Source organism: Opisthocomus hoazin, chromosome 2 (genome assembly GCF_030867145.1).
Source record: "Opisthocomus hoazin isolate bOpiHoa1 chromosome 2, bOpiHoa1.hap1, whole genome shotgun sequence".
NCBI lineage: Eukaryota > Metazoa > Chordata > Aves > Opisthocomiformes > Opisthocomidae > Opisthocomus > Opisthocomus hoazin.
The window spans coordinates 79580059-79606500 of NC_134415.1; the positions used below are offsets into that span (position 1 = coordinate 79580059).

The 26442-nt window shown below is 41.5% G+C and overlaps 1 protein-coding gene across 8 annotated transcripts in view; it reads right to left on the reverse strand.

The window, feature by feature from the left end:
- ARMC2 (armadillo repeat containing 2) overlaps positions 1-26442 on the reverse strand; it is a 104419-nt gene that overhangs the window by 72248 nt on the left and 5729 nt on the right. For 6 of the 8 annotated variants that reach the window (XM_075414257.1, XM_075414256.1, XM_075414258.1 and 3 more), the window contains exons 4-6: positions 23038-23245; positions 11059-11160; positions 2785-2933 (exon numbers count right to left, since the gene is read on the reverse strand). In XM_075414257.1, the coding sequence (XP_075270372.1) occupies positions 2785-2804 (20 nt within the window). In that variant the 5' untranslated portion in view covers positions 2805-2933; positions 11059-11160; positions 23038-23245. The remainder of the gene's footprint in view (positions 1-2784; positions 2934-11058; positions 11161-23037; positions 23246-26442) is intronic. The other 2 variants (XM_075414252.1, XM_075414253.1) reach the window with 2 other exon arrangements.

A 26442-nucleotide genomic window follows, 5' to 3' on the forward strand; every position in this document is an offset into this window, starting at 1 on the left:
TAGTGGACAAGGGAAGAGCTATGGATGTCATCTATATGGACTTCTGTAAGGCCTCTGACAAAATCCCCTACAACATCCTTCTCTCTAAATTGGAGATGTGCATTTGATGGGTGGATTGTTAGGTGGATGAGGAATTGGTTGGATGGTTGCATCCAGAGGGTAGTGGTCGATGGCTCAATGTCCCGACGGACATCAGTGACAAGTGGTGTCCCTCAAGGGTCTGTGTTGGGACCAGTACTGTTTAATATCTTCATCAATGACATAGACACCAGGATCGAGTGTACCCTCAGCAAGCTTACAGATGACACCAAACTGAGTTGTGTGGTTGACACACCTGAGGGGTGGGATGACATCCAGAAGGACCTGGACAAGCTCAAGAAGTGGGCCTGTGTGAATCTCATGAGGTTCAACAAGGCCAAGTGCAGGTGCAACCCTTGGTATCAAAACACGCTGGGGGATGAAGGGATTGAGAGCAGCCCTGAGGAGAAGGACTTGGGGGGTGCTGGTTGATGACAAACTCAACATGACCCATCAGTGTGCACTCGCAGTCCAGAAAGCCAACCATATCCTGGGCTGCATCAAAGCGTGGCCAGCAGGTTGAGGGAGGTGATCCTGCCCCTGTGCTCTGCTCTGGTGAGACCCCACCTGAAGTCCTACATCCAGCTCTGGAGCCCTCAGCACAGGAAAGACATGGACCTGTTGGAACGGGTCCAGAGGAGGGCCACAAAGATGATCCGAGGGCTGGAACACTTCTCCTGTGAAGAAAGGCTGAGAGAGCTGGGGTTGTTCGGTCCAGAGAAGAGAAGGGAGACGTTATTGTGGCCTTCCAGTACTTAAAGGGGGGCTAACATAAAGCTGGAGATGGACTTTTTACAAAGACATGTAGTGGTAGGACAAGGAGTAATGGCTTTAAACTGAAAGAAGGTAAATTTAGATTAGATGTAAGAAAGAAATTCTTTATGGTGAGAATGGTGAGGCACTGGACCAGGATGTCCAGAGAAGTTGTGGCTGCCCCCTCACTGGAAGTGTTCAAGGCCAGGGTGGATGGGGCTTTGAGCAGCCTGGTCTAGTGGAAGGTGTCCCTGCCAGGGTTGGAACTAGGTGATCTATAAAGTCCCTTCCAACCCAAACCATTCTATGATTCTGTGATTCACATAAGCCTGTGGTGAAGGATACCAAGAACTGGCTGCATCAGAAAAGATGTCTGGGGAACAGAGATGTGGATAGAGTCAAGCTTCTTAGGGAGCTCACTGAACATACGTGGCTAATTTAGGAAGGGAATTCGCTGTAATAGGGCTGGTGCATTAACACAGCAATCTTCTTGTTTACTTTCTCAGGGTTTCTACCTCAGCATTCCTTGCCTTTCCTCCTAACGCATTCTCCTGTCAAATTGTATCTACCAGCTGCTGGTGGGAGGGAATATTAAGAGTATATTAAGACTACTGAAATGTCAGTACTCGGCAAAAGTCCAAAAAGTCAAAACCAAAACTTTCATAGAGCAGAAACAAAGGTATTGCAAAGCGGTGAGTGAGCACATTCATCATTTACAAAGCACACTTGCTTTACACCAATAACATGCGGTATGATTGGAACAAAACCTAATTACTTTAGATGATTTTTACTGACAGTGGAACCAAATGAGTGAGTATGTATTTTCAATAAATCATTCTGTAGAACTTGGTGTTCCTGATTTTTAACCAGGAAATCTAAGACAGGCATTTCAATCCATGTGCAGCACAGCACACGCAGTCATGCCAGGCTTTACGTGCATGAGTTAAGCAAGGTATCTGTGAGTACATAATAAACTGGACATGTCCAGAACACAATGCACGTACTGCATGTGTACAGGCTGCCTGCTGACTGCAGGTGCTGCCTGTCCCTAACATGTCACACTCATTGTTCAGGAACTCACGTTACACATGTGGTTATCTATACAGAGGTCCAGCAGGTTCCATGCATGCAGATAGTCTTTAAGCTCTATATATTTTCTATCCATCTGTATATTCTATGCTTATGATAGCTATCTATGGAATGCATTTGTCTCTAATATCTGGAATCTGCCACTGACTTTGTACTTAATTTAGGAAATAGGATGAAACTCCATTCAGCAAATGAAGGGACCCTATGAGACCCTTCATGTTTTTTGCAGGAGACTACTAAATTACAGATTTTTGTGGTTTGGCGGCTATTTCTGTTATTTTTTTCCAGTTACAGGGTTTTATTTTTACCTAGACCTTTCCAACCAGAGCTGCCTTGTCTCTGTTGCCAGAGCTGGCTTTGTAACTCCATTAATGAAAACAGGATAGATGGGGAGGCAAGCATGGGCTTTCTCCCAAACAACATTGATGTAAAATACTGTCTAGAGAGATCACCATGGAGAAGCACATACATTTTATGTATTCAAAACAGGATGGGACCGAATTGGACATAAACCTTATTTACTGTTCCACCAGAGTTAGCAAAGCGCATTGTATCACGTTGATCTCTTATTTCCAGTACATTAACCAGCATGAAAAGACCGTGCAGCAGGAAATACTTAATTTTGTGTAGGTCACTGGAGACTGAGCACCCCAAATGATGCCATAATGCCCAGATCAGCACAGCTTTCCAGAAAGCTGGCACCACCTATTTCTCCACTATCTCCTCTCTCAGCAGCTCTTAACTCAGGGTGAATGTGCTATGAGCTTAACAAACTTGACATCCAAGCCTGATATTTTCTCTCATCTTGTGTTCAGAGCATGACTCAAAACTACAATTTTTTCTTGCAGTTTAGCAAATACTTACTCCAAATAGGTAGTTACCATTCATTGTCTCTATGTTGTACTTGTCCATAGTACCCAATATTTTAGGCTGCTCTTCAGATATGAAAGAATCCTAAATGAACAAGAGAGCTCTGCTGTTTGATACAGTCTGGGTTTCTGGCAGTGACAAATCTGCAGTATGGAGAAACAACACATATGAAAAGAGGTTATCACACAAGATAGAAGAATTTTTTGAAAATGTGATGCAATCACAGAATCACAAAATGTTAGGGGTTGGAAGGGGCCTCTGTGGGTCACCTAGTCCAACCCCCCTGCCAAAGCAGGGTCAATATTTACATAGATTTTATGATGTGACGTTGTACCTCACAGTATACAATGGCAGCTCCACAATATGCTGGAAAAATTACCAGAAGGCAACCTACCAAATGTGGCACACGGTCTTCTAGGTTAGCCTCCCATAATGCCAAACTTCTTTTGCTGATAAAAGCCTGGTGCTCTGAGGACATACTGCACCTTTAAAAACCAGTCAAATGTGAACTCATCCTGCCAAAACAGCTATGTCAGTAGCACATGCCAGCAGAACTTCTGCCAGTAAAACTTTCTAGTTCAAACAAGGCCAGAAACAGCGGTGTACACAGCCTCGTGGCACCTCATGAGCGGGCATCCTGGTAGTACAAGAGGTGAGGGGACAGCCCAGCTTCCCGTCTCCTCATCAACACCCAGGGCAGTGTGTGTGCGACCTGTATCTCCTCTTCTGTACACTCCTGTTGCTGGCCTTGTTTGAATAAGGCAGTTTCACTGGCAGAAGTTCTGTTAGTATGGACTTCTGATATTCAATGGTTGGTCTGCAGAGGACTTTCTTCATAGGTCCGGTCATGCTGGTGTTAAAGCAGGGCTTCTCACTAGGCTGCAGTGCAACCGTCCATCTTTCCTTGCTGTACTGACTCCATACCACCGCAGCCGCCTCTCTACAGTACTGTGCTGATGCAGCAAACCGAGCTTCCAGTGGGTCATTCTCTGCTAAAAGATAACAAGAGGCCATCTACACTTTGCTGGAAAAAACAAGATCTCTTTCACTCTTCGATCAACAACACAAATGTAGCTTTAGATGCAGCTGAGATGGGTATGAACTTCGTTTTGGCTGCTGTAAATGGAACTTATCTTTAAAATTTTTGACAAAAGATCGTGTACTGCAGTGACAATCATTTTGCAACTAAAATTCTAACAGGAAAAAAAACCACTGATAATTATTGAAATACTTTCATTTATTTTGCTGACACTGAACTCTCCAACTGGAAAAAAAGATAAAAAGTGGGGAAGGGCTAAGAAGGTGTGAATCTAGGACCAGAGTTTCCTGCAAGAAGAATGGTACAGCTGCCTAAAGTGGGAAAATGAGGAAATGTGAACTTTCAGACCCACACAGAACAGGAATTCATGGAGAATGTGATCTGAAGCATGGGGATCATCTTCTCCAGGGCAGCTGTGATTTGCTGGAATACTATGAAAGTGAAAAGACATTAAATATAAGACTGGCTAAAGGGTAAAATTGACTGCTAAGGTAAAAATAACTTTAAAACAAGTATCTTAGGTACCAGAGTCAAATGCTTAGAAACAATCTAAGTGACCACTACACCATGAGTACAAGTCTTAGACCCCAGATTTTTATAGCTGTAAAGAAGCATGTACATGGAATTATGAAAATCCTTATTCTAATATTTTAAGTAGGTGTTACTAAATTTTAGGTAATTTCATGTATGAAATAGTGCAGATTTTGAAGACGAGTTTGGAAAGTTTATATCCACTAGGATCTGAAATTTAATTTTCACTGAGCTGAATTGTATTTCCTGCAAATGTGAAATTGAAGAATTCGGTTCCTACTATTGTGATACCTGGCTTTGAATGGTATTTTACTAACAGTTCCTCAAGATCCATCTTCAGTCGTATTTTTATTCGTTACCTTAAAATAGGAAGATGGAGTTTGTTAATAAAATTTGCTGATGACATGAAAGTGGGAGACATCATTAATAGCGAAGGGGATGGCAATATGATACAGGAAGACATGACTAACCTTGAGAACTAGAGTATTGGAAAGGGAATGAAACTTAATAGTGCAAATTGCAAGCCTGTGCCCTTGTGAACTAATACAAATTTCTGTCATAAGTTGCAAGGTCATCAGTTCAGAAACAAGGATATGCAAGTTGTGCCTGGAGGTGCAAGTTAACCACTGGCTTTGAATGTTAAGGGGAGATGAAAAAAGCAAATTTGATCCTTGGGTATACCAGGCGAGACCTTTCCAGGAGGCAGTGGGAGTGAGTGTGGCTGGAGGAGGCAGTGCTGAGACCTCCTCCTGGAGCTCGGTGCCATCCAGAGTGTCCGCGTTCAGGAGAGAGGGACTGAGACAGGGATGGGTGCAGAGAAGGGTGGTGAGACTGATCAAGGGACAAGCCTATCATGGCACAGACTGCAACAGCATGGCTTGTTTATTCTGCCAAAATGAAGGGTGAGAGACTCTCTCCATATCGTCTCTTTGAAGAAGATAAAGAGCAATCTATGCTAAAAGACAATGTTGATTCAGGAACAAATGGGCATTATCTGACCTGGAAAATAAAAAATGGGAATTTTTAAAAAGGTTTAAAACCACTGGAGAGGTAAGATTCTGAAACAGCCTCCCAGGAAGACTGGAGGAGGGAAAAAATAACCTATTCTAAGGGTTGTATTAAAGCTGTATGAAAAGAATTGGGTGAGGTTGTTGCCCGAAATAGGTGGAGCTGAGACCCAGCTGTCCCATTTAGTATTTCTGTGGAAAACTTTGAAGTGATTTAGTAGTCATTCACAAAAAAAGCAAAAGTATAGAGCCTTTGTTTATAAATGAGCTCTGCATTAGCACGAATTAGATCATTTTTCAGTTGGTGAGCCAGTTCTTTGTTTTTCTTAGTAATATGAGTAGCAGTACCAGTTCCAAGGACAAGATGAATACATGTGGAATTTTGTATTTCTAGTTACAGAACTAAAAAAACAAATATTCTTTCTCCCTCAGGTAACACTGAAGTTCTCAGAGTATTACTTTTTTCCAGCAGATCACTTGCTGTAAGGCCAGTTGCCTGCCTTAGTCAGAGACTGCCATCTGAAAGCTCAAGAAAAAGGCAGCATAGCACTGCGAGCCAAACAACTGTTTTCACTCTGTGTGTGTGTGTGTGTGTGTGTGTGTGTGATTTCTCTGTTATGGTTTGTTGTGCGACAGCAATAATCTCTATTGCTTTGTAGTATACTCACAATAAATGGCTTTTTAGATTGATTACATGCCTCAACTTTGCTTTGGCTATTAATCAATCTCAGCAGCTGTTTATTGCTTTGTACATTACAAAGCAATAAAGATTATCCCTTAAAGAGCTGTTAATGCCTCATGGAAAAGTTTGAAAACCATTATTTTTAGAAATAGTACTGCTGATATATAATTTTCTGGCTTTTCTTTCTTCCTTCCATGTTATTTTAAGAGAGCTCAGTGCTTGTGAAATGCACAACCATGTGTCTAACCATCTTTGTTGCTTTTTTGGATTCCTCTGTATTGTCTTGCATATCTCTCCTTAAATTGCTAAACATGGTGCTCCATTGCCGAAAGTGTTTTGTGTAATGGTGCAGATTCATCCTGAGTCAGCAATGGATTTTGGGTACAAGGGTAACATCCCCAGGACATTCCAGCATCAATACTATTCCTGTTCTTCCTCAGGTTTTTTTATCAATAATAGTTTTAGGACTTGTCTACACTGAAAAATGAAACAGTAAAAATCTAGCAATATATTTATGAATGTAAGGCTCCCTATGTCAACACTTTTATTCCATGATAAATAAGCTAAGGAAAAAGGCATTCTTTGTTATTTTGGAACAAGAACCTCCATATGGAGAGTGATACTATCCTATGTACAAAAATATAATTCTACCTGTAGAATTACATTGTCAAAAACCTACTTTAATTTCTGGCAGCAGCTGCAGCTCAAATATTCATAGATATCTGAGTGATATCTGCGTGACCTTGGAACTGTTATAGATGTACTCTCTTTGTACTTGTGCCAAGCCCACCTACTTTTGCAACCCTGCTGGCCTGCTCAGCACCACTTCCGAAGAAGTGTTGGGCTGCTCTGTATTTTTGCAGCTGCTATTTTTCATCACTTCTTGTATTCTACAACCTGCCCCTGAGCACAGAAAGGAGGGAATGGGTGAAATAATTATTCTTCTTTGTGTCCTTGGCCCTATGCATATTTGCCCAGCAAACTACAATCTGGCCTGTCCTGTCTGTCTTAGAGCACAGGAGATTTATCGTCAATGTTAAACCACAAGCTCAGGTTTTGCAGGTTTTCTGTGGTCTGCTGTCAGTGCAGTCATGATGTAAACAAAACCATTTCTAGTGGCGAGAAGCTAGGATACATTCAGTCATCTACTTTTTCTACTGAAAGTATCAATGAAAGCCCAGGGCATGCAAAAAATTTCATAATAGTTATTCTCTCCTTCAAAATTGGACTGTTACCTGCCCATTCTTAGCACATATACTAAGACCAATAACCAGCGATTGGTTGATGCTGAACTTGGTTTCAGTCATATTAATGATGAATATGTTTAAATATTCATTTAAATATCAATGCATGTGTAATAGTTACATGCTCATTAATAATAAAAACACAGAGAATGCCTAAAAATGCCTAAAAATAAGTAGAAATATTCTCTCACATAGTGGTAGCATAACCTACAATGTGTGAAGGTAAAGAAGAGGAAAAAAAGACATACAAATTGGCAAAATTAATTTGGTAACAGAAAGCTTATCGGAGGACAGAAACAATAAAATGGAAACATGGTGAGGAAAAAGAGAAAATAAGTATGAAAGGGTGGATGGAATCCCTCCCCTTTCTTTTTTCTTTTAATTGACATCTGTCCTAAGGAATTTTTAAATCATCAGATATTCTTAGAGGATACAATTTCACATTTTGTTAGTAGATGAATGTAGCCCATTCATCTTATGAGTCTTCAGTGTTGTAAAATTAGTTACTAGATCCTGCAGACTGACACATGCGAGAGGGAAAGACGCGCTCATCTAAACTCAGCTATTTTCAGTAGCTGTACCAAGTGGAATGGATAAATAAAGTAGGTAACATGCCATGATGAATTTTCCTGGTGAACCTCATGTACAACATCTAGAGAACTTACTGTAAACAGAGGGTATGTAGTGGAAGGTTACTTATCTTTTGAGACATCACCTGTCATCACCCCTGCTTCTGAGGAGAAGATATAGAATACAGGCAGTGCAAAGAATTGCTCTTAAAAGATACAAATATTCCTGTTCAGCAAGGTTCAGTATAATCAGAAAAGCCAGCGTTGCCAGATGCTGTGAAGCGTTAATAGCCAGTGTTGTATAAAAAAAGCCCTAAAAATAGAATCATAGAAAGTTTTGGGTCGGAAGGGACCCCTAGAGGTCATCTAGTCCAACCCCCCCACAGCAAGCAGGGACACCACTAACTAGATCAGGTTGCTCAGAGCCCTGTCCAACCTGGTCTTGAATGTTTCCAGGGATGGGGCCTCCACTACCTCTCTGGGCAACCCGTTCCAGTGTTTCACCACCCTCATTGTAAAGAATTTCTTCCTTATATCCAGCCTAAACCTACCCTGTTTTAGTTTAAAACCATTACCCCTCGTCCTGTCACTGCTGTCTCTACTAAAAAGATTGTCCCCATCTTTCCTATAGGCTCCCTTTAAGTACTGAAAGGCTGCAATCAGGTCTCCCCACAGCCTTCTCTTCTCCAGGCTGAACAAGCCCAACTCTCTCAGCCTGTCCTCATAGGAGAGGTGCTCCAGCCCTCGGATCATTTTTGTAGCCGTCCTTTGGACCCGCTCCAACAGTTCCATGTCCTTCTTGTGCTGAGGGCTCCAGAGCTGAACGCAGTACTCCAGGTGAGGTCTCACCAGAGCAGAGTAGAGGGGCAGAATCACCTCTCTTGACCTGCTGGCCACGCTTCTCTTGATGCAGCCCAGGACACGGTTGGCCCTCTGGGCTGCCAGCGCACATTGCCGGCTCATGTCCAGCCTTTCGTCTATCAGTACCCCCAAGTCCCTCTCAGCAGGGATGCTCTCGATCCTTTCATCCCCCAGCCTGTATTGATAGCGGGGATTACCCCGACCCAGGTGTAGGACCTTGCACTTGGCCTTGTTGAACCTCATGAGGTTCACACAGGCCCACCTCTCCAGCTTGTCCGGGTCCCTCTGGATGGCATCCCGTCCTTCTGGTGTCTCAACCGTACCACTCAGCTTGGTGTCATCTGCAAACTTGCTGAGGGTACACTCGATGTCACTGTCCATGTCATTGATAAATATATTGAACAGCACCGGTCTCAGTACAGACCCCTGAGGGACTTCACTCGTCACTGGTCTCCATCCGGACATTGAGCCATTGACCACTACCCTTTGGCAGCGACCATCCAACCAATTCCTTATCCACCGAACAGTCCACCCATCAAATCCATGGCTCTCCAATTTAGATAGAAGGATGTTGTGGGGGACTGTGTCAAAGGCTTTACAAAAATCCAGATAGATGACGTCCATCGGTTTTCCCTTGTCCACTCTTGTTGTTACACAATCACAGAAAGCCACTAGGTTGGTGAGGCAGGACTTGCCCTTGGTGAAGCCATGCTGGCTGTCTCAAATCACCTCCCTGGCCTCCACGTGCCTTAGCATATCTTCTAGGAGGATCTGTTCCATGATCTTCCCAGGCACAGAGGTGAGGCTGACAGGTCGGTAGTTCCCAGGGTCTTCCTTTCTACCCTTTCTGAAAAGGGGCACAATGTTTCCCTTTTTCCAGTCACTGGGGACTTCCCCTGACTGCCATGACTTTTCAAATATCATGGAGAGTGGCTTGGCAACTACATCAGCCAGTTCCCTCAGGACTCTGGGATGCATCTCATCAGGTCCCATGGACTTCTGTAAGTTTAGGTTCCTCAGGAGGTCCCGAACCTGGTCTTCACTTACAGCTGGAGGGATTTTACCCTCCTGGTCTCCTTTATGCCATCCATCGACTCGGGAGGGGTGAGGAGAGAGGTTGCCAGTGAAGACTGAGGCAAAAAAGTTGTTGAGTACCTCAGCTTTCTCCTCATCTGCTGTTGCCAGTTTGCCGGTCTCGCTCATGAGCGGGGGTATGCTTTCTTTGACCATCTTTTTACGGCTGACATACCTGTAGAAGCCCTTCTTGTTATTTTTCGCATCCCTTGCCAAGTTCAGCTCCAGCTATGCCTTGGCCTTCCTGACCCCATCCCTACACAACAGGGCAGCTTCCCCATACTCTTCCCAGGAAGCCAATCCCTGCTTCCACTGCCTGTGCAGTTCCCTCTTCTTCCTTAGTTTGACCAGCATCTCTTGTCTCAGCCATGCCGGTCTCTTTCCTTCTCTGCCCAACAATAGCCCCATTCTAGATTAACTGAGATTTTTCAGCTACATTTAAAGATTAAATATGATTAGAGTAGGTGCAAGTTTCTAAAACCAATACTACAACATGGTCTAACTTACTTTAACTTCCACAATATAAGTAATTAAAAAGTATATCCCTTATTTTGAAAGTTGAGGTTATGCTTCTTGTGGTAAGCCCTGGACACAAATAACGTGTTTTCATCATGCACGGTAGCATGGCTGTAGTACTGCTGGCTTTCTGCAGCGTCATTCAGCCTGGTCTGGGCAGGATGTACCTAGCAATCAGGTTAGACTATCGACAAAGATCTGCACAGATACATTTTCTTTTACTGTCCCCATAGTGGTCATGAATTTCTGTTTCTTTACTGCAAAAATCAAGCAGGCTCCTTGGCATCAAACAACTGAGCCCTGTTTGCTCTACACCACTGGTTTAAAAGTGATCAAGTCCTTCACGCATTAAAAGGATTTGGCACAGATTCAAGCAATGAAAATTTGTCCAAGATGTTTAATCTGTGTATGTACAGGAGGTCAGTCAGTAACAAGGCTATCATTAAGTGTACTCCAGAGTCACGCTAGAAAAATGACCTTTCCAGTTTGGCATATGTTTAAACATAGTTGACAGACAGGAAATAAGATAATCACACCCTTAGGGGTTGTGCAGCTGCTGACACCTTCATTCCAAAGCCGGGGTAACTTTGAAAGGTAGGCATATTTGGTAGGATAGACTGTAAGAAGCAGATGAAACTGAAGGTACAAGAAACAGCATTGCTAGGTGGGAGGGGTTTAAAAAACCCTACATTTCTTTTAGCTGTCTTCTTTTATCACACCACTTTTTCACATTGTTCTTTCTTACCCTTCAGCTATTCACTCACTGCTCCTGGAGCAAGCTCGCACAAGGGAAAAACACAAGAAGTTGTGTTCAGTAGGCTCCTGAATACTTTCAAACAGTCTCCAGCTGTGATACAAGCAGAAAAGCATAATATTAATAAATGTGAGTAGGAAATAAGGATCTCTTATCGTACAACCTTAAGACTACAAACATGTGACAAAAGATAACTTACTGCCAAGCTAAAGCCAGCCTGTCATGTTTTATGGTAACGTGGTATGTTGACCAATAATCCTCCTTCTTCATCAGGTGTCTACTCATCTTTGGGATTGTGTTCAACAACAAGTGATAGATGAACCAAAATAATGAAGTTGAACCACAGAGAATGGGTTCAAAGTGACATAAGAATGCATTGGTCACTTAAAGTAAATTTTCTAATTTTATTAATTTAGAAGACAATTCTTGGAAAATTCTCAGCTATCAAGGTTTTGCTTTATGTCAGGGGATATGAAAGGAAAGACATATATGAAGAGCTGGTAGACTTCACTTCTAAAACAGCTGCGTCCTTCCCTTGAAAATCTGACTACTGGCTAGCTACTCAAAAGGGAATTTTGGAGCCATCAAGTTCAATAGAGAAGTTCTCTCTTCATAGTCTGGCAGCAATGTCAAATGCTAATAAGAAAATACTTGCTCTAAACCCAGGAAGTTCTGTGGGGACCCTGATCCCTGAATGATATACGAGTTCACTCTGTTAGGAGCATGTGTTTCCAAGAAAAGGACATGCCGCAAATTTGAACTGCAAATTAATTGTGGAATCTAAAAAAAAAATGCACAGGAATTAAAAAACCCTCAACAATCCACTCCCCGCCTTATTCTTACAGAGCACTATTAAAAGAATGAAGCTGCTTTAGCTACTTTAGATTAGTTTTATAAATCAGTCCAACAGTGAAACTTGAGAAGAAAAATTAACCATTTACAGGCCATCATCACACCATAAGTATTTGTTAGAACTCACAGTAGATATAGAAAGAGGCTCTATGTCCCATATGTGGATGGGGCTTTGAGCAACCTGGTCTAGTGGAAGGTGCCCCTGCCCATAAAAGGGGGGCTGGACCAGATGTTTGATAAGGTCCCTTCCAACTCAAACCATTGTATGATTCTATGACCTCTTGAAGGCCAGTGCAATAATTCAAAGCCAGAAGTGGGGTGTGCAACTGCAGTTTTGATTCCGCATTGTGCCACCTTCATTCCAGTTGAATGTGAGGACTGAAACCTTCCTCCAGCAAAGGCTGGCAGAGGTAGATCCTCTGGGTTATGGCAGACCACACAGGCAGCAGAGCCATTCCTCCCCTCCTTCACTGTGCAAGATGCCATGATTTCTACCCTGTGCTTCCATCACCAAGCCTGTGTGAAGCTCTTTACAGGATACTCAGAGATGGAGCAGGCAATGCTTGCAGCAAAAGGCTTCCCCCCAGATAGCAAGGGACACAGCACTTGTGCAAAGCTGGAGCAAGTGTGAAACTCTCCCCCAAAGAGTTCTCACGCTCAGTTCAGTGCTTCAACCCAAACTCTTTTCTTTCTTATTATTAGATCTTGCTGCTGTTAGATGTATGCTTCATAGCCATTGGAAGCTTGCTAAACTACTTTACTTTTTGTTCCAGAATTTCATTATTCTGAACAAACACAAATCAAAACAGCATTTCAGGCCTGGCCGTTGTTCACCATCCCACAACAAACTGTAGTCAGCAGAACCCTGCCATATTTCATGCAAAATCTGTTTTCATTTTTTAAATAGAATGAAACATATTTAACTGATTGATGGGAGGTGCCAGCCCTGAAGCAGGACTTGAGGCCCTTGTGGAAGAGAAATTCTGTGCTAGATGAGCAGATGCGGCTTTTGTGGATCTACTTTGCAATCACAGGGGTCATGTTCTTGGTTAGTAAAACTCCGACTGACTAAAGTGAGATAGCAACGAGAAAAATCATAGCCTGCAACACTGCACGGATTCTTCATCTTGTGTTGACTAGATATAGTTAGGAATTTTTTTGTAAGTAGCAGACAAAAAAATATCATCTCGTCTTTTAAACATGTGGCAACAGCTCTTCAAATAATCAATATTTTTGAAGATTCCTCCATCCCTTTTTCTGTTGTCCATCATATCCTTGACATTCAAAAATCATGAATTCGTCCCCCAGATCATAGCATCAGATCAAAAATTCTTCATGTTTATTGTGTCTTTTAATTATTTTTTAAGTATCGTTCTACTTCCTAAGCCTTTGTACATTTGTATTTTCATCTTTTCTCCAGAAGTACAAGGCTAGAGACACATTTTTCCTCAAATGAAAACTGAGAATCTCATGCAAGTTACCTGACCTTTTGAGCTAGTGCATTAATAACTATGATAAATATCACAAGAGTCAAATACAGTTCCTGATAATGGACTTACCTTGGGAGACTACATCCTCCCAGGGCAGACACAGTCCCTAACACAGGTCTTCAGTGACACTCCCCACTTGGCCTTGCACATTGCTCCACCATGGAGCAACTCCTGCTGAAAAGCCACAAGCAAATGACAGAACTGGAACCTGGGCTCAGACCTCTGCTGCCATGCTAACAGTAACTTCCCTAATGCGTGTTAATGTGAACTAATGAACAGTCATCCAAAGTCCATTTTCAGTGCAGATTATTTTTTATACAGAACTTCTACTTCCATTTTTCCTCTGTGAAAATTAGAAGTTTGCAGTTAAAGAAAGTAATTATTTCATTTATGTCAAAATACAGAGTGTTCCACAGGGGTAATCAGTGGTGTTTGAAAAATGGTCTAACCTGGAACAAGCCCAAATCAAAACTGCAGAGCTCCCATGCCTGTCCTTCAGGGTACTCAGCCTGTGTCACTTTGTAAGATGAAGATAAAATAAACATCACCAGACAGGTTTTCCCTCTAAATAGGACTGAACATCATTACTGTGTCTCTCACTGCCATGAATATTTGTGATTAAAAGCAAAGGAAAGAAAGAGTACATAGTCTGGGAAAATGAAAGTAAGCCCTCATCTTAGTAATAGACCATTCTAAATATTTTGTGTCAAATTATGGTTTGCCATCCCTAGCACACAGGACAGACGCAATAAAACAAACAAAAAAAACCAAATAATAAGACAGACAGCTAATGGCAATAACATTGTGAGGCTCAGGGATTTCATTTTAGGGGTTCCTTGGGCTCACCTGAGATGTGCTACTTAATTACCTGCATGATTGCAGGAGTATGTGGTAAAAGATGTTCACCCGCTATCCAACTTTAAAAGAAATGGTCAGACGGCTCAATCTTAGATCTCCCATTACAGTGCCCACTGAGATGTGGCTAAACATCCGGAGATTATGCTGGACGCTGCACTTGTATGCTCCCTGGTAACAGACGTAATTGCTTCCCTTCCTTATTTTCACTTAATAGTATAAAGTTACAAACTTTTCAGTGGTACCTGTGTTGCTGTTCATGGAAAGGAAGGGGTGGGGTACAGCCAAAGGCCTAATGTCTGCCTACATTTTGCTCCACATTTAGGAAGGTGAGCAATATTGCAATTTATAGGTGGTTGTTATTTCTGAGTTAGTACTGATGTGAGGAGTAATACAGAAAACCTTGTATAAAGGAGATTTCACATGTAATTAAAAAATGACCTTTTTTAAAAAAAACTTCTGGGTTCTTAAAATTACCACTGGACGACATACATTGAAGGTTGGGGTTTTTGACTGTATCCCGTGCACTTTTTTTTCTGTGTTTAAGTATAAAAATTGTCTACAAACATTTTTTTCCTTAAAATTTCTTATGATTTTAACTGGTGCTGGACGTCACCAGGTACATCATCAGCTGCCATTTCTCACGATCTTGACTCACCCTTGTTGAGGTCACACAACCTTGTCCACACGAAAATCCAGCCACCTTTTGGCCAGCTGGGCCATGGCAAATGCTGAATAAAAAATGAGCAGCCTGATGTAGATGATGTTCTAGTTCAGTCTATGGTCAAGGGGGAGAGGTGCAGTACGGCAGCACTCAGAAATGAATATATTGGGCTGAAATACCTTTTGCTGAAGTAAGGGCAGGAAAATGAAACACCGACTTGAGCTAAGATCATTGCCCATGAATTGTCAGAGGGTTTTTATGGGACTAGGTATGCAACTGAATAGCCGTGAGGAGACATGATCAGTGTCTGTTGTATGTGTGCCAGCTCGTGTGGAACTGCAGAAAAATGGCAGATAACAAATTCGGGTTATGGGGGGGTGTTGTTTCTATGAAACTGTACAGTATCTGAAAAGGTTATAGAATAGAATCATAGATACATTAAGGTTGGGAAAGACCTCTAAGATCAAGTCCAACCATCAACCCATCACCACCATGCCTGCTAAACCATGTCCTGAAATGCCATATCTACACGTTTTTTGAACACCTCCAGGGATGGTGACTCCACCACTTCCCTGGGCAGCCTGTTCCACTCTTTCAGTGAAGAATTTTTTCCTAATATCCAACATCAATCTCCCCTGATGCAACCTGAGGCCATTTCCTCTTGTCCTATTGCTAGTTACTCGGGAGAAGAGACCAACACCCGCCTCACTACAACCACCTTTCAGGTAGTTGTAGAGACCTGCCTGTCCATTTTAGAACAGTAAAATTTTGAGGTAAGGATGATATGTATTGATATTTTTGTTAATGCTTAAAACCTTTTCATCTTCCATTATATTTTTATTCCAGTTGTTTGAGGTTAAATAGTATTTTAGGTGAAGTGGGTTTACCAATCAGCACACACCACTAAGTGACAGGCTCCCAAAGATTGCCAAACCAGCTGGCTCTGTGGGACAATTTCTGTACTGGTAAATTAATCAGGGACAGGGCATTTAGTCTGGATTCTGGCTTGCCACTATTCATATTGCTAAACTGTTAGACTGATATCTGCCATGGCTTTGGTGCAGGCACAGCTGAGACCACAGCACTAACCAGGAAGGATTCCCACTGGGCTGTCTGGCTGGTTCTTACTGTAAGAAGCACAAAATGCAGCCGTGCAGCACAGTTACAGAGACACCCGTGAGTAGATATTACAAAACTAATCACCCAATGCATTTTTTGGGGGGTGAGTTCTGCTTGCATTTACCCCAAATACTTGAGGTGAAACTGTGACTTCACTGGTTTGAAAGACATGCTGTGGATTTTCAGTGAGACCAGGATTCAGCTGATGGACCTGTAGACATTTGAACCCATGGTTGCGACATCTTCCATGCTCTCCATGTCTGCACGGAGCCTAAGTGCCTGTGCAGTGTGAAGCTTCTGCAGCGTTTGATACTGGCTATCTGCCCTGCTGCCCTGCGACATAAAGATTTGACTAAAGATGACCAGGCGTCACATGCAACAAAAAAATGTTCCTTCTGTTCACCTTATCTTTTTGCATTTCAAAATAATTTCTGATATTTTTAATTTCTTATCTCCAGAGGAATATGGCCTGCTGAGCAATAATTCCATTTCAGTAGCTCATCCTAGCAGTTTCCCATAGCAGCATTTCTTATATTTATACCGAAGTAAAGAATTATCTAGATGCACCATATTTTAAATAATTTCAATTATGATGCTGTCACTTCTTATAATGGATGGTAGCACAGAAAAACAATAGTCCATCAACATAACAATGCAAAAAAAATTAGTTGTGATTGGGTGAAAAATTGAGCATTTTTTGCCATGATTTAAGATGTTGGAGACAAGGTTTTTCATATAAAAAGTAAAATTTCACCAATAAATCAGTAAAAGCAGCTTTTAGACATGTGCTCTATACTTTCATTAATGTGCTTTTTTAGATTGGTTCAGTCTGTTTCTGTTTTGTAATTAACTTATCAAGGAGTAATGGTCTAATTTTAAAAAGCCGACTGGATGACAGAAATACTATTTGTTTTAAATTGAAAATATTTCAGAATCTGCCAAGATTAGATTTCTTTAAATTACCCTTTAAAAGCATTGATTTCTAATACCATATTTCCTTTTCTCAATAAAATAGAAATATGTGTTCAGAGGAAGCTGTTTTTAAGGAAGCATTGCTGAGAAACAAAGCAATTCCAGTGATATTAATCCCTCTCCAATGAGCTGCCAAAAATATAGTCTCCATTTACTGCTACAGGTTTGGTGGGTAGTCATTTTTTGTTATTCACCAGACTAAGAATCTGAAATTAAATGTTCAGTAATATTTGTATAAATGAAGAAGCCCCCAGCTCTATGCTTTGACATAACTAGGACACTCTAAAATAATAACTTTTATAAAGATTAATTCTCCCCAAAATTAGTGCCTGATAAAAACATATGGCATGCTGCTTACCAGGAGAAGACCTCTGGTCTCATATATAGGCTTGTTGCATTCATGGCATATAACCAGTGCCACTTGAATGATGCCTTTTGGATATTTCATTGCTCTTATCGAGACAATACTGAATTAAATGTAATATTTGAAATATCCTTTACCTGTGCTAACCTCACATCATGAGGTTGATATCAGAAGGCTCGTTCAAGTAATTTGTTCTGTTTAGAAAGTAGAAATTAAAATGTCTGTACTTTGGCAGACCAAAGGTATTTGTAGCTTGGTTCCCTCTTCCCCACAGTGGCCAGTTGTGGGTGCTTATGAAAAGCTTATTAGACATATAAACTGATTCTTTCCAGGGCATATCCTGTAGTAACTCCAAGCTGGAGATTTCTTTCTAGACCCCTGTATAACAGTCTTCAATGGGCCTGTCTCTCAGATTGCTCCGACTCCTTTTTTAACCCAATCCTGTTTTTCTTACTGTAACAGTACATGTATTCTACATTCATTTCTACATTATGGCAAAAATAACTTGTTGGTTTTCGAACCCAAGAATTTTATAAACTCCCATTCAGTTCTCTTACTGTGAGCAGCCGTACATGATTGCTCCCTATCTGCCCTTCTCCAGTCACCATTTTCAAAAATCTCTTTCATAGGATCCCTTCAGTCACCCTTTCTCCAAACAGAAATGCCTTAGTCTATTTAGTTTGCATTTACTATCTCCTCATAGGGAAAATGTTCTACATCTTTGATCATTCCACTTGCTCTTCCTTGTAACCTAGCGAAATACGAGAGAGAGAAAAATGGAGTGATATACCAACATTTTCCATTTGTTCTCAGTTTCTTTCTTTGAGGTTTGCCTTTTAACTGTGATTGCGTATTTTCATCAAACTGGTCAAAATTATTCCACGGCCTCTTTCCTGAATGGTAGTAATGTTAGTTTAGAAACCATTAGTCTGTATTGAAAAAACAGGATTTTCTAAAATTAACCGAATTTGTTAGGTCTTTTCTCATTCAGCTATTCATGGGGTCCTTCTGCAACACTTTATAGCTGACTTTTGATTTTAGGATCCTAAAGAACTAAGCATCATCAGTAAACCTCACCACCTTATTCTTCCCCTTTTTGACTTAACTTAGTAAAAAAAGACCAGCAAAGATCCCCAGCGAAATTTTTAACAAATCTCTGTTGTGAAAAAACTTTTAATTTTATCCATTGCTGCACAGCTTTTAAACAGTTACTGACCCACAGAAGATTTTCTCTCTTACCTCATCAGAAACTCCATTTTTCATGAGCCCTTACTGAGGGATCTGGTCAAAAGTATTCTGGAGATCTAACTGGATCACTCTCAGCTCCTTGCTTACTTTCATACACTCACCATAAAGAACTCTAATAGGTATTTGAAGTACAACTTCCTTCTGACAAAGCCATATTGACTCTTCTTACTGCATCCACTTACTGTATACACTAGTTCTGGTTTTGGTCACAGTTTTACTTTATTTTCTTGGCACAGAAATCAGATATACCATCTCACGCTTACCAAGAGCAGAGCCTTAGAAAAATTCCAAACCCTCCACCTTCAATTCGTCTGTTACTCAGACCAATTCAAGTGGCACACCACAAAAAGCAATACAGCAATTTCTTATATTAGCTATGCAGGAATTCAAGAACAGGTACTGGTAAGTCCTGTCAATTTGCACAATTCATTTTTATCAGTCTGTTCTAATACCTTTTTTAGTGAGAGATTTTTCCATCTTATGTCATCTGCATTGCTGCTAAAGATATGGACAACCTTATGTCCTACCCCTGTCCACAGAGTCTTCTCCTTGCTATGTGTTGGGACTGGCTCCTGTGGTGTTGTGCAGTTGGGGAAGGGACCTGCCTAAGATGAAAACAAACCTTGTCCCCTCTCCAAAAGCAGCTGGTCTTGCCAAATCGGGCGACTGATCCTTGAGTATGTAACTGCAGGAGCGGTTGTGCTGCTGACAGGTGGGGGGCACAGGGTGAGGATACAGCAAAACGGGCTGGGAGCAGCCTAGGCTAATTGTGAAACTGCATCCTGATACTTCAGCTTGAGGCAGTTTGCTGTCATTACAGTTTTACGCATTTATGTGCATGAGAGATTTCCACAGAAAGCCATACCAGCATAAGATTTAATGATACTGTTGAGAAAGGAGATTGAGTGATGGTCTCCAGGAGTGTGGGAAGCCTCTCTGACCACCACCACCACGTATAAAGAATGTCTCCCTTTGCTATCACAGATATAAAAGAAATACACTTAGCCAACGGCTGAGAAAAGTGCAAATTCTGCCCGTTAACTACCAGTTCAAGCAGGATCAGATGAGACATTTTGAATGGGAGTTTTTTTTCTTTGCGTCTTCCTGAAATCCATAATGAAAACTGTAATTCACCTTAGCAGAGCTTTCAGGGGTTGTACAGATACAGAGAATAAGCATTCATGCAGAAGTCTCATTCTACTTATTTAATGTTCCTGTGATTTCAGTTATGAAAAGCTGGACTACTCTTCCCACTTGCCTACACAGGGGCTCTACATTTGGATTACTGGCCTGGGACTATATGTAAATCTCACTGCCTCTCTCATTTGCTCTTCTTATAGGTGTGTACATATAAACCTGTCTGTTTTATTACATGTACGCAAACGTATACTTTTCAATTACGTACATAGAAGCGTGACTGATTCTTGCAGAGAGGGAACACTTTTGAGTACACTATCAAAATTTCTTTGATGGACAATAGTGTGAGTATACAAGAATAAAAGGGGTTTTCTTTGGCAAAACAAGCCCATAAACAGCTGGGATGTGGCATAAATCATCCAGATTATGGAGTGTTTCAGATCATCTTAAATGTACACTACGACGCAACAAAGCTTTAATGGAGCCTCAGACTCCTCTGCAGACTGAGCTCTTTTCTCATCTATTAGGGATGTTAATATAAGCCAGGCCCCTGATGCAGCACGGCTTGAACGTGGGCTGTGACTTGTGGGCTTGCAGGATACTGGAAAGTCATAGTTCAGTAGAAGGAGGGTTGATGAGAAAGCTCATCTTTATCATCAGATCTACTGCTAGTAAGGGACCTAATTCTGGAAAGCAGTAAGCAGAGTGGGACTTGGTCACAAGTAAATATTTAATTTCTGTATCCTGCCCTATTACTTCCACGGTAGATCCAGAGACCTGTATTAGGCTTTTTGTCATTAGCGTAGGAAGAACAGTGCTCCTGAGCTGGGGGAACAAAGAACAAATGTTGCTCAAATTCCACATTCCCATCAGGTCTGGGATTTTCAAGTATTTCTAGGAAGGAAACTCACACAATCTGCTTTCTTAGTTTTGTCAATGCTCTTTCATCTTCAAATACATCATTAAATTTCTTTAATTGTAAAAATACATTCAAGAGTTACACTTCAACAAAAAAAATATTGCATTTTTGGGAGGGGGAGGACATACTTGGACTTTTGTGATGGTACAGCCAGATGGTGTCCTTTAAGAATCTGGTGAGATTATACAGCTTAGAAAATCTATTACTTCAAGTATCTAAAAGAATACACACTTGCTGAGGTTTTGAAACTGCTCTGTCCTAGTACCACAGCATTCCTGCAGTGAAGGTTGATCCAGTTTGTGGTCTTGTTGTGAGGGCCCAGATAAACACTAAATGTGCTGAATATTGGTTTTACACATAAGGTAAGAAGAACTCCATGGCAATTTGAGTGATGGAGAAACCGTTTTGTGGATAGAATCCTGAATCACTGACAGTTTTTACTTTCTCTCAGGAATATTCCACAAAATATCTTCTAAAATACCCCCTAAAATCACATGCTATTTTTAAATGAATACACAAATAAAATAAAAAAGCAACTGTATTTCTGTAATACCTAGGAATTGCAGTCACATATGAGATACCAATAATTTTAGATGTTTATCTAAATACAGAGCAAAATGATGACACTCTCGGTCACAAAGATTTTGCAATCTAATTATTACGAAAAAGAGAGGTGGATGCAAAGAGAGAGAGATGTTTTTTATGAAGGAGTGGCCATGATGGTGAGTGTAAATCCCAGAATATCTGCAACTAGATTCTGGCCATGTTTTGGTGTCTATCATGACAGACAGTTTTGGAGAGTAACTGTGAGACGGATAACACTTTAAATGGTCTACCATCTATGTTTGTAAAGGACTACTCTTCTCATACTTCAGGACCAGTAAGGAAGAAAGCATGTAGAAGTGCGAGTCGAAATTCAGGTCGGCAAAGCAGTATGGAAGCATTGGCCGAGCAAAGATAGGAACCAGCTTCCTTGAAAACCCGGAGAGTGAGTAAAGGGTTAGAAAACCAGTCTTCTCAGACTCCTGAAACTTATCTTTCATTAACGAAGCTATGAGATGAAGAAAGGCCAGGTAAGTTTCAATTGTTCAAGAAGACTTAACTATTTTAGGGGTAACTTAGGGCAAGAATTAGCCAGTTTTACACACTGCATGGATATGAGGACCCTGAAGAGACCAAAGGTGACACCTGAATGAAAGGAAGATGGTTCATCTAACTCAGGATGGCTTGCAAGGAACACATAGAGCTGTGTTTTATGTGTGCTAGGAGACAGAGGATGGTATCAATGATATGGATAGGCCAACTGGCCAAGATTTTGGTTTGGATAGAAAACAGATCTGGAGTGAAGAGAATGTTTTACTCCATCAACTCATATTCAGTTAGCATTAATTCAGCTGCTTATTTAAGCTAGACACAAAGCTGCGTATGCGTAGGCTCTACATGCACTGCAAGGTGTAGAGATAAAAGAAGCAGCTGTGCCCATGAAGTCTCTTCCCACTGACCTGTGATCCTGATATCTTCTACAGTCACTCCCTCCTGACTTATCACTGCACTGGGAACCAGACTTTGAAAGGAAAGGGCAGAAAGTGGGAGGGGAGCTTGGAGCGAGTGTGCAGGAAATACCTACCATTAATTGATCCTGGTTTAGAAACCTACAAGGCAGGCTTGAACTGACTCCAGAGACTTTGGCATCTTGTGGTTTAGGTCAGGATGGGCTAAATGCACGTATTAATTACTATGCAATAATTGGATCTGTGTGAAGGAGTGTGGATATTCATTACCTCTGTGAGAGAGTGATTAATAATGCAAAGAACACTACAAAGTTACAGAAGGGTGGTTATCTCTGCTTCCTCCTTCCTTGCTGACTGGACTGGTGGTTGTGAGCAGTCAGGAGGAGTAGCATTCAGTGTGCTGGTTCCAGCTCTGCAAGCTTGGTCCCAGATGTCCCTGAAGGTAGCGCTGTGTTACTGTACTTCAGGCTGAAGCAGATGAGTTTTATGAGGCAGAAAGCACCTTTACTGGTTGGTGGTTTGCTCTGAAGTGTTGCTCGATGATGGGTGCAGCAAGACACTGGGCAAATATTCTTGTATTGGGTTGGTTCTGGTACTTCTACCAGTTATGTTTTCTTTGTAATACTTGCCTGATTGTGCTTTACCTAACAAAAGTTACATCCCTACCAACTTCAGAACAACATAATGAAGGCCAAACTGTGGGCCTCTGACATCAGTGTGACTACTCGAGTGACATCAGCTTAGTAGGCCAAGGCAGAGGCAGCTGAAGACTGTAAGGGACTTTGCCAATGCCTGGGGAGACAGAGCCTGCTGTTCGGGCCAAAATAACCCTCACTCACCTTCTGCCCTCTCTTTGCTTTGTAACAGGAGTCACCCTGACATCCTCTTCTTTTCAGCAGAGAAGAATTAAAGGCTACAGCAAAGCCACGAGGAAGTTTATTTCTGGGCAGGGTTGAGTTGATAGAGGAAGACAGCTATAAGGTGGGAATGAGACAGTTGTGGGCTTTGGAAACAAGCTGGAAACTCCAAGAACTTGAGGAGCCATTCCTGGGGAGAAAGAGATGAGGGCAGGCTGAGAGAGGGGAAAGAGACTGAGTACAGCCAGGTCTGCCACAGACCCAGGACACTCCGCTGGCTTCTCCCAGATTTCCTCCCAATCCCTACACCCATCTCCTAGGTGTCTCACAAATATCCTGTGAGATTTCCCCTCCCACTCCCAGGAACTGCTCCACTGCCATAAAAGCTGAAAAATGGCAACTGCTGCCAAGGAGCTTTAAACTGCAAATTCCTAACAGCATTCCAGCCTGGAGGCTTGCTCCGGGCAAGTAGGTCTGAAGAGCTTTAACCCAAGCTAACTCCCAAACAAGCAACACTATTGTTTAACAGCTATGGCTGTTTCAGCCACAGGACAAAGTGTATTGTGGCTCTCCTCTCCTTTACAAAGCTTCCTCCCCTCCTGCTAGACACATACCAGATTAAGAGGGACCACAGGCATCGGCATCTGCAGATGCCAGCAACTGAGCTGCCTTTAATGCCTGTCTGCATGTTGCAGTACAGCTTGCACTACTTGTATTCTAGAAATACTACAGATAAAATAATTAGATAAGCAGATCTGTCATGCTAAGCAAACAGCACTGATATGCTCTTCATCTTCCCACAGGTCCTAGCATCCCTAGGTAGGGTCTTAAACTATATCATAATGATACCCCTCTGTTCCATCTTTGCAATCCGTGCTTGTTCACCTCTGCTTCTCTCCGTTGCCCTCCGCTCTTGTCCTCTCCTATGAACCCCCTTGCATCCTCCAGCTGTTGCTGTGTCCACTCCAATACTGTATGCCATTCAGACTCCCTTCCCCAGCATCCTTCAAACAACCTCAAAAATGTCATGAAGCAGCACTACGTAGTCGTAACAAGTGGCAAGTAGAAGTTAAGATGATACTAAGTGGTCCACACTGGGCTGGTTAGCAATCACACAAAGCCAGAGACTCTGCCACAGCTCGGTCTCTTCAGCATTTGAATTCTGCCTGACCAACAGCATGTGACACACATTTATATACAATACTGCAGCTACTACGAGGTGTCTCGTAAGATTTTCCAGCAACACGCTTCTCCACATACCCAACCAGCTTGCTTTGCTGTGCATATTATTTCCACCCACACCTAAAACATGGTTATCTCTTTCCAACATCTTATCACAGCTGATTTACTAGTAAATTAAATTTACCTAAATTAATTTAAAGAGTAACATGCACCCTCAGCTCTCTGCAGCAGATCACAACTTCTTGGCTCGCATTTTTTTTGAGGACACCATACAGAGTTTCACCCCTTTTTCTGAGCAGCAGCTGACTTGCCACCAGACACAGTTTCTGCTTAACAGTCCTTGTTTTTCTTACCCTGGAAGAAGTCATGTAAGATTCAGGCAAATGATGAAGTGGGACCATGTTTTTTCTTACTCTCTCCTGCAGCCTAGACTATCACATTCTTTAATGACATCTTTATAAACGCTATGTGCTTTGGTGCTCTAAATTACCTATCAGATATTTAATGCAATGTACAAAAGCAGGATGCCAAAGCACTTGTGACACCGGTGTGCCCATAAATACCTGTTTTCTCTCTTTGTTTTCCTTTTTTCATGCGAGTATTTGGATAACATTGAAATTATATTCTGCTCTAAGTGATCATTCTTATCAGACAGCATCAAAAGGGTACTTCTTATCCTTTCTACTACTGCATGCTTTGCTGTCTCATGAGCACAGCTCCTTTAACTTATCTGTTATAAATCCTGGTACATGTATTCATTATGGACTAGGGATTGTTTGTGCAAATGATTTACGATTCCCTTGGAAAAACAACCAAAACAAGACACCAATCAAACACATGGGCACAGCTCTTGAACAGATAAGCAATGCTGGATTCACTCCAGGGGCTTTTGCTCTGTGTTAGGACAAGTTAACCCAGTAGCTGCTCGGTGTTCTGTATTGCTCAGGACAAGAAGCTGCAAGTGCTCCTTCCAGCAGGTGTTGCCTCATGAATGGTTGATGATTCCATTTCAGCCCATAAATTTGATATGCACTTCTCCTGCAGGCTGAATCATATGAATTGTAAGTCACACAGTGCTTTTCAACTCCTAACAGAATAATTATTCTCAGGATGCAAGAGTAGTTGAGGTAGAGAGTATATGTACCAGAGCAAAGATGTAAATTTTTTATCTCGGAAATTAAAGAAAACCTAAAGAAAAAGCACTATTCTCCTCTTTCTGGCTACTTAGGAATCAGACACATTTGCAGTTCTTATGTTAAAATTATCCCTTTCGTTACTCCAAACCAGGAATTCCACAGAAATCATAGGAATACAGCATTTTAAGTGGTTACAGAAAGGAAAACAGTCTCATGCAAGCATGGCAGAGAATATAAATAAAATCTGAAGACTAGGGAAGAGGCTGGGTCATGATTCTACTCATTGCCACTAAGGTGAGATCTCATCTAGTAAGTGGGAGTTGTCTGAGGATGCTGAAAGCCTGACCATTAGGCAAGAGGTGGACAATAACCATCTTTGCTGGTTTGTACTCATGATTGGAAATAGCTCTGTGCTGAACTCAGTAAGCTCCATGTATGCTAAAGATGCAGCTGTCTTCACGAAGCCATTCCACATAGGATTAAAACAGTGTCACTAGGATGGTAGGTGTCTGCATATGTTCAGATGATGAAGAGGTGATGAGTGGTTCACATGGATTTGCTTTTTTGGAACACAGTGCTTAAACCCCACCTAGATCATACTCTAGTACCAATACATACATATGCATACCTATAGGATCGAGGCTTCATCGCAGATATTTTAAGCAAGAATTTATATTAAATGTCATGCTGGTATTTACCGTAACAGTCATCTCTAGACTTAAATTCTATGCTAGCTATTGAATAGGCTGTTCTTTAGTATTGTGGGGAGAAGGAAGACAACACCGAAATGTGAGCGCTAACTTTTAAAAACAAAAATAATCTACATATTAGGAAATTCAGCTGACAAGCTTCCCCCTTCATTATATGGGGTTGTAAAAGGACATTCCTCTCAAGTTCACTGCAAAGATTAATATTATGTAAATTTGTGGAAAATTATGCAAAGATTAATATTACCTACTGATGTGATATCACATCACCCTATACTTTGTCCCAAATCTAAGAGTGGTTGCCCAAACAGACCAATACTTAAACAGAATTGTTGTAAATTTCATTAAAGAATACAATTTTA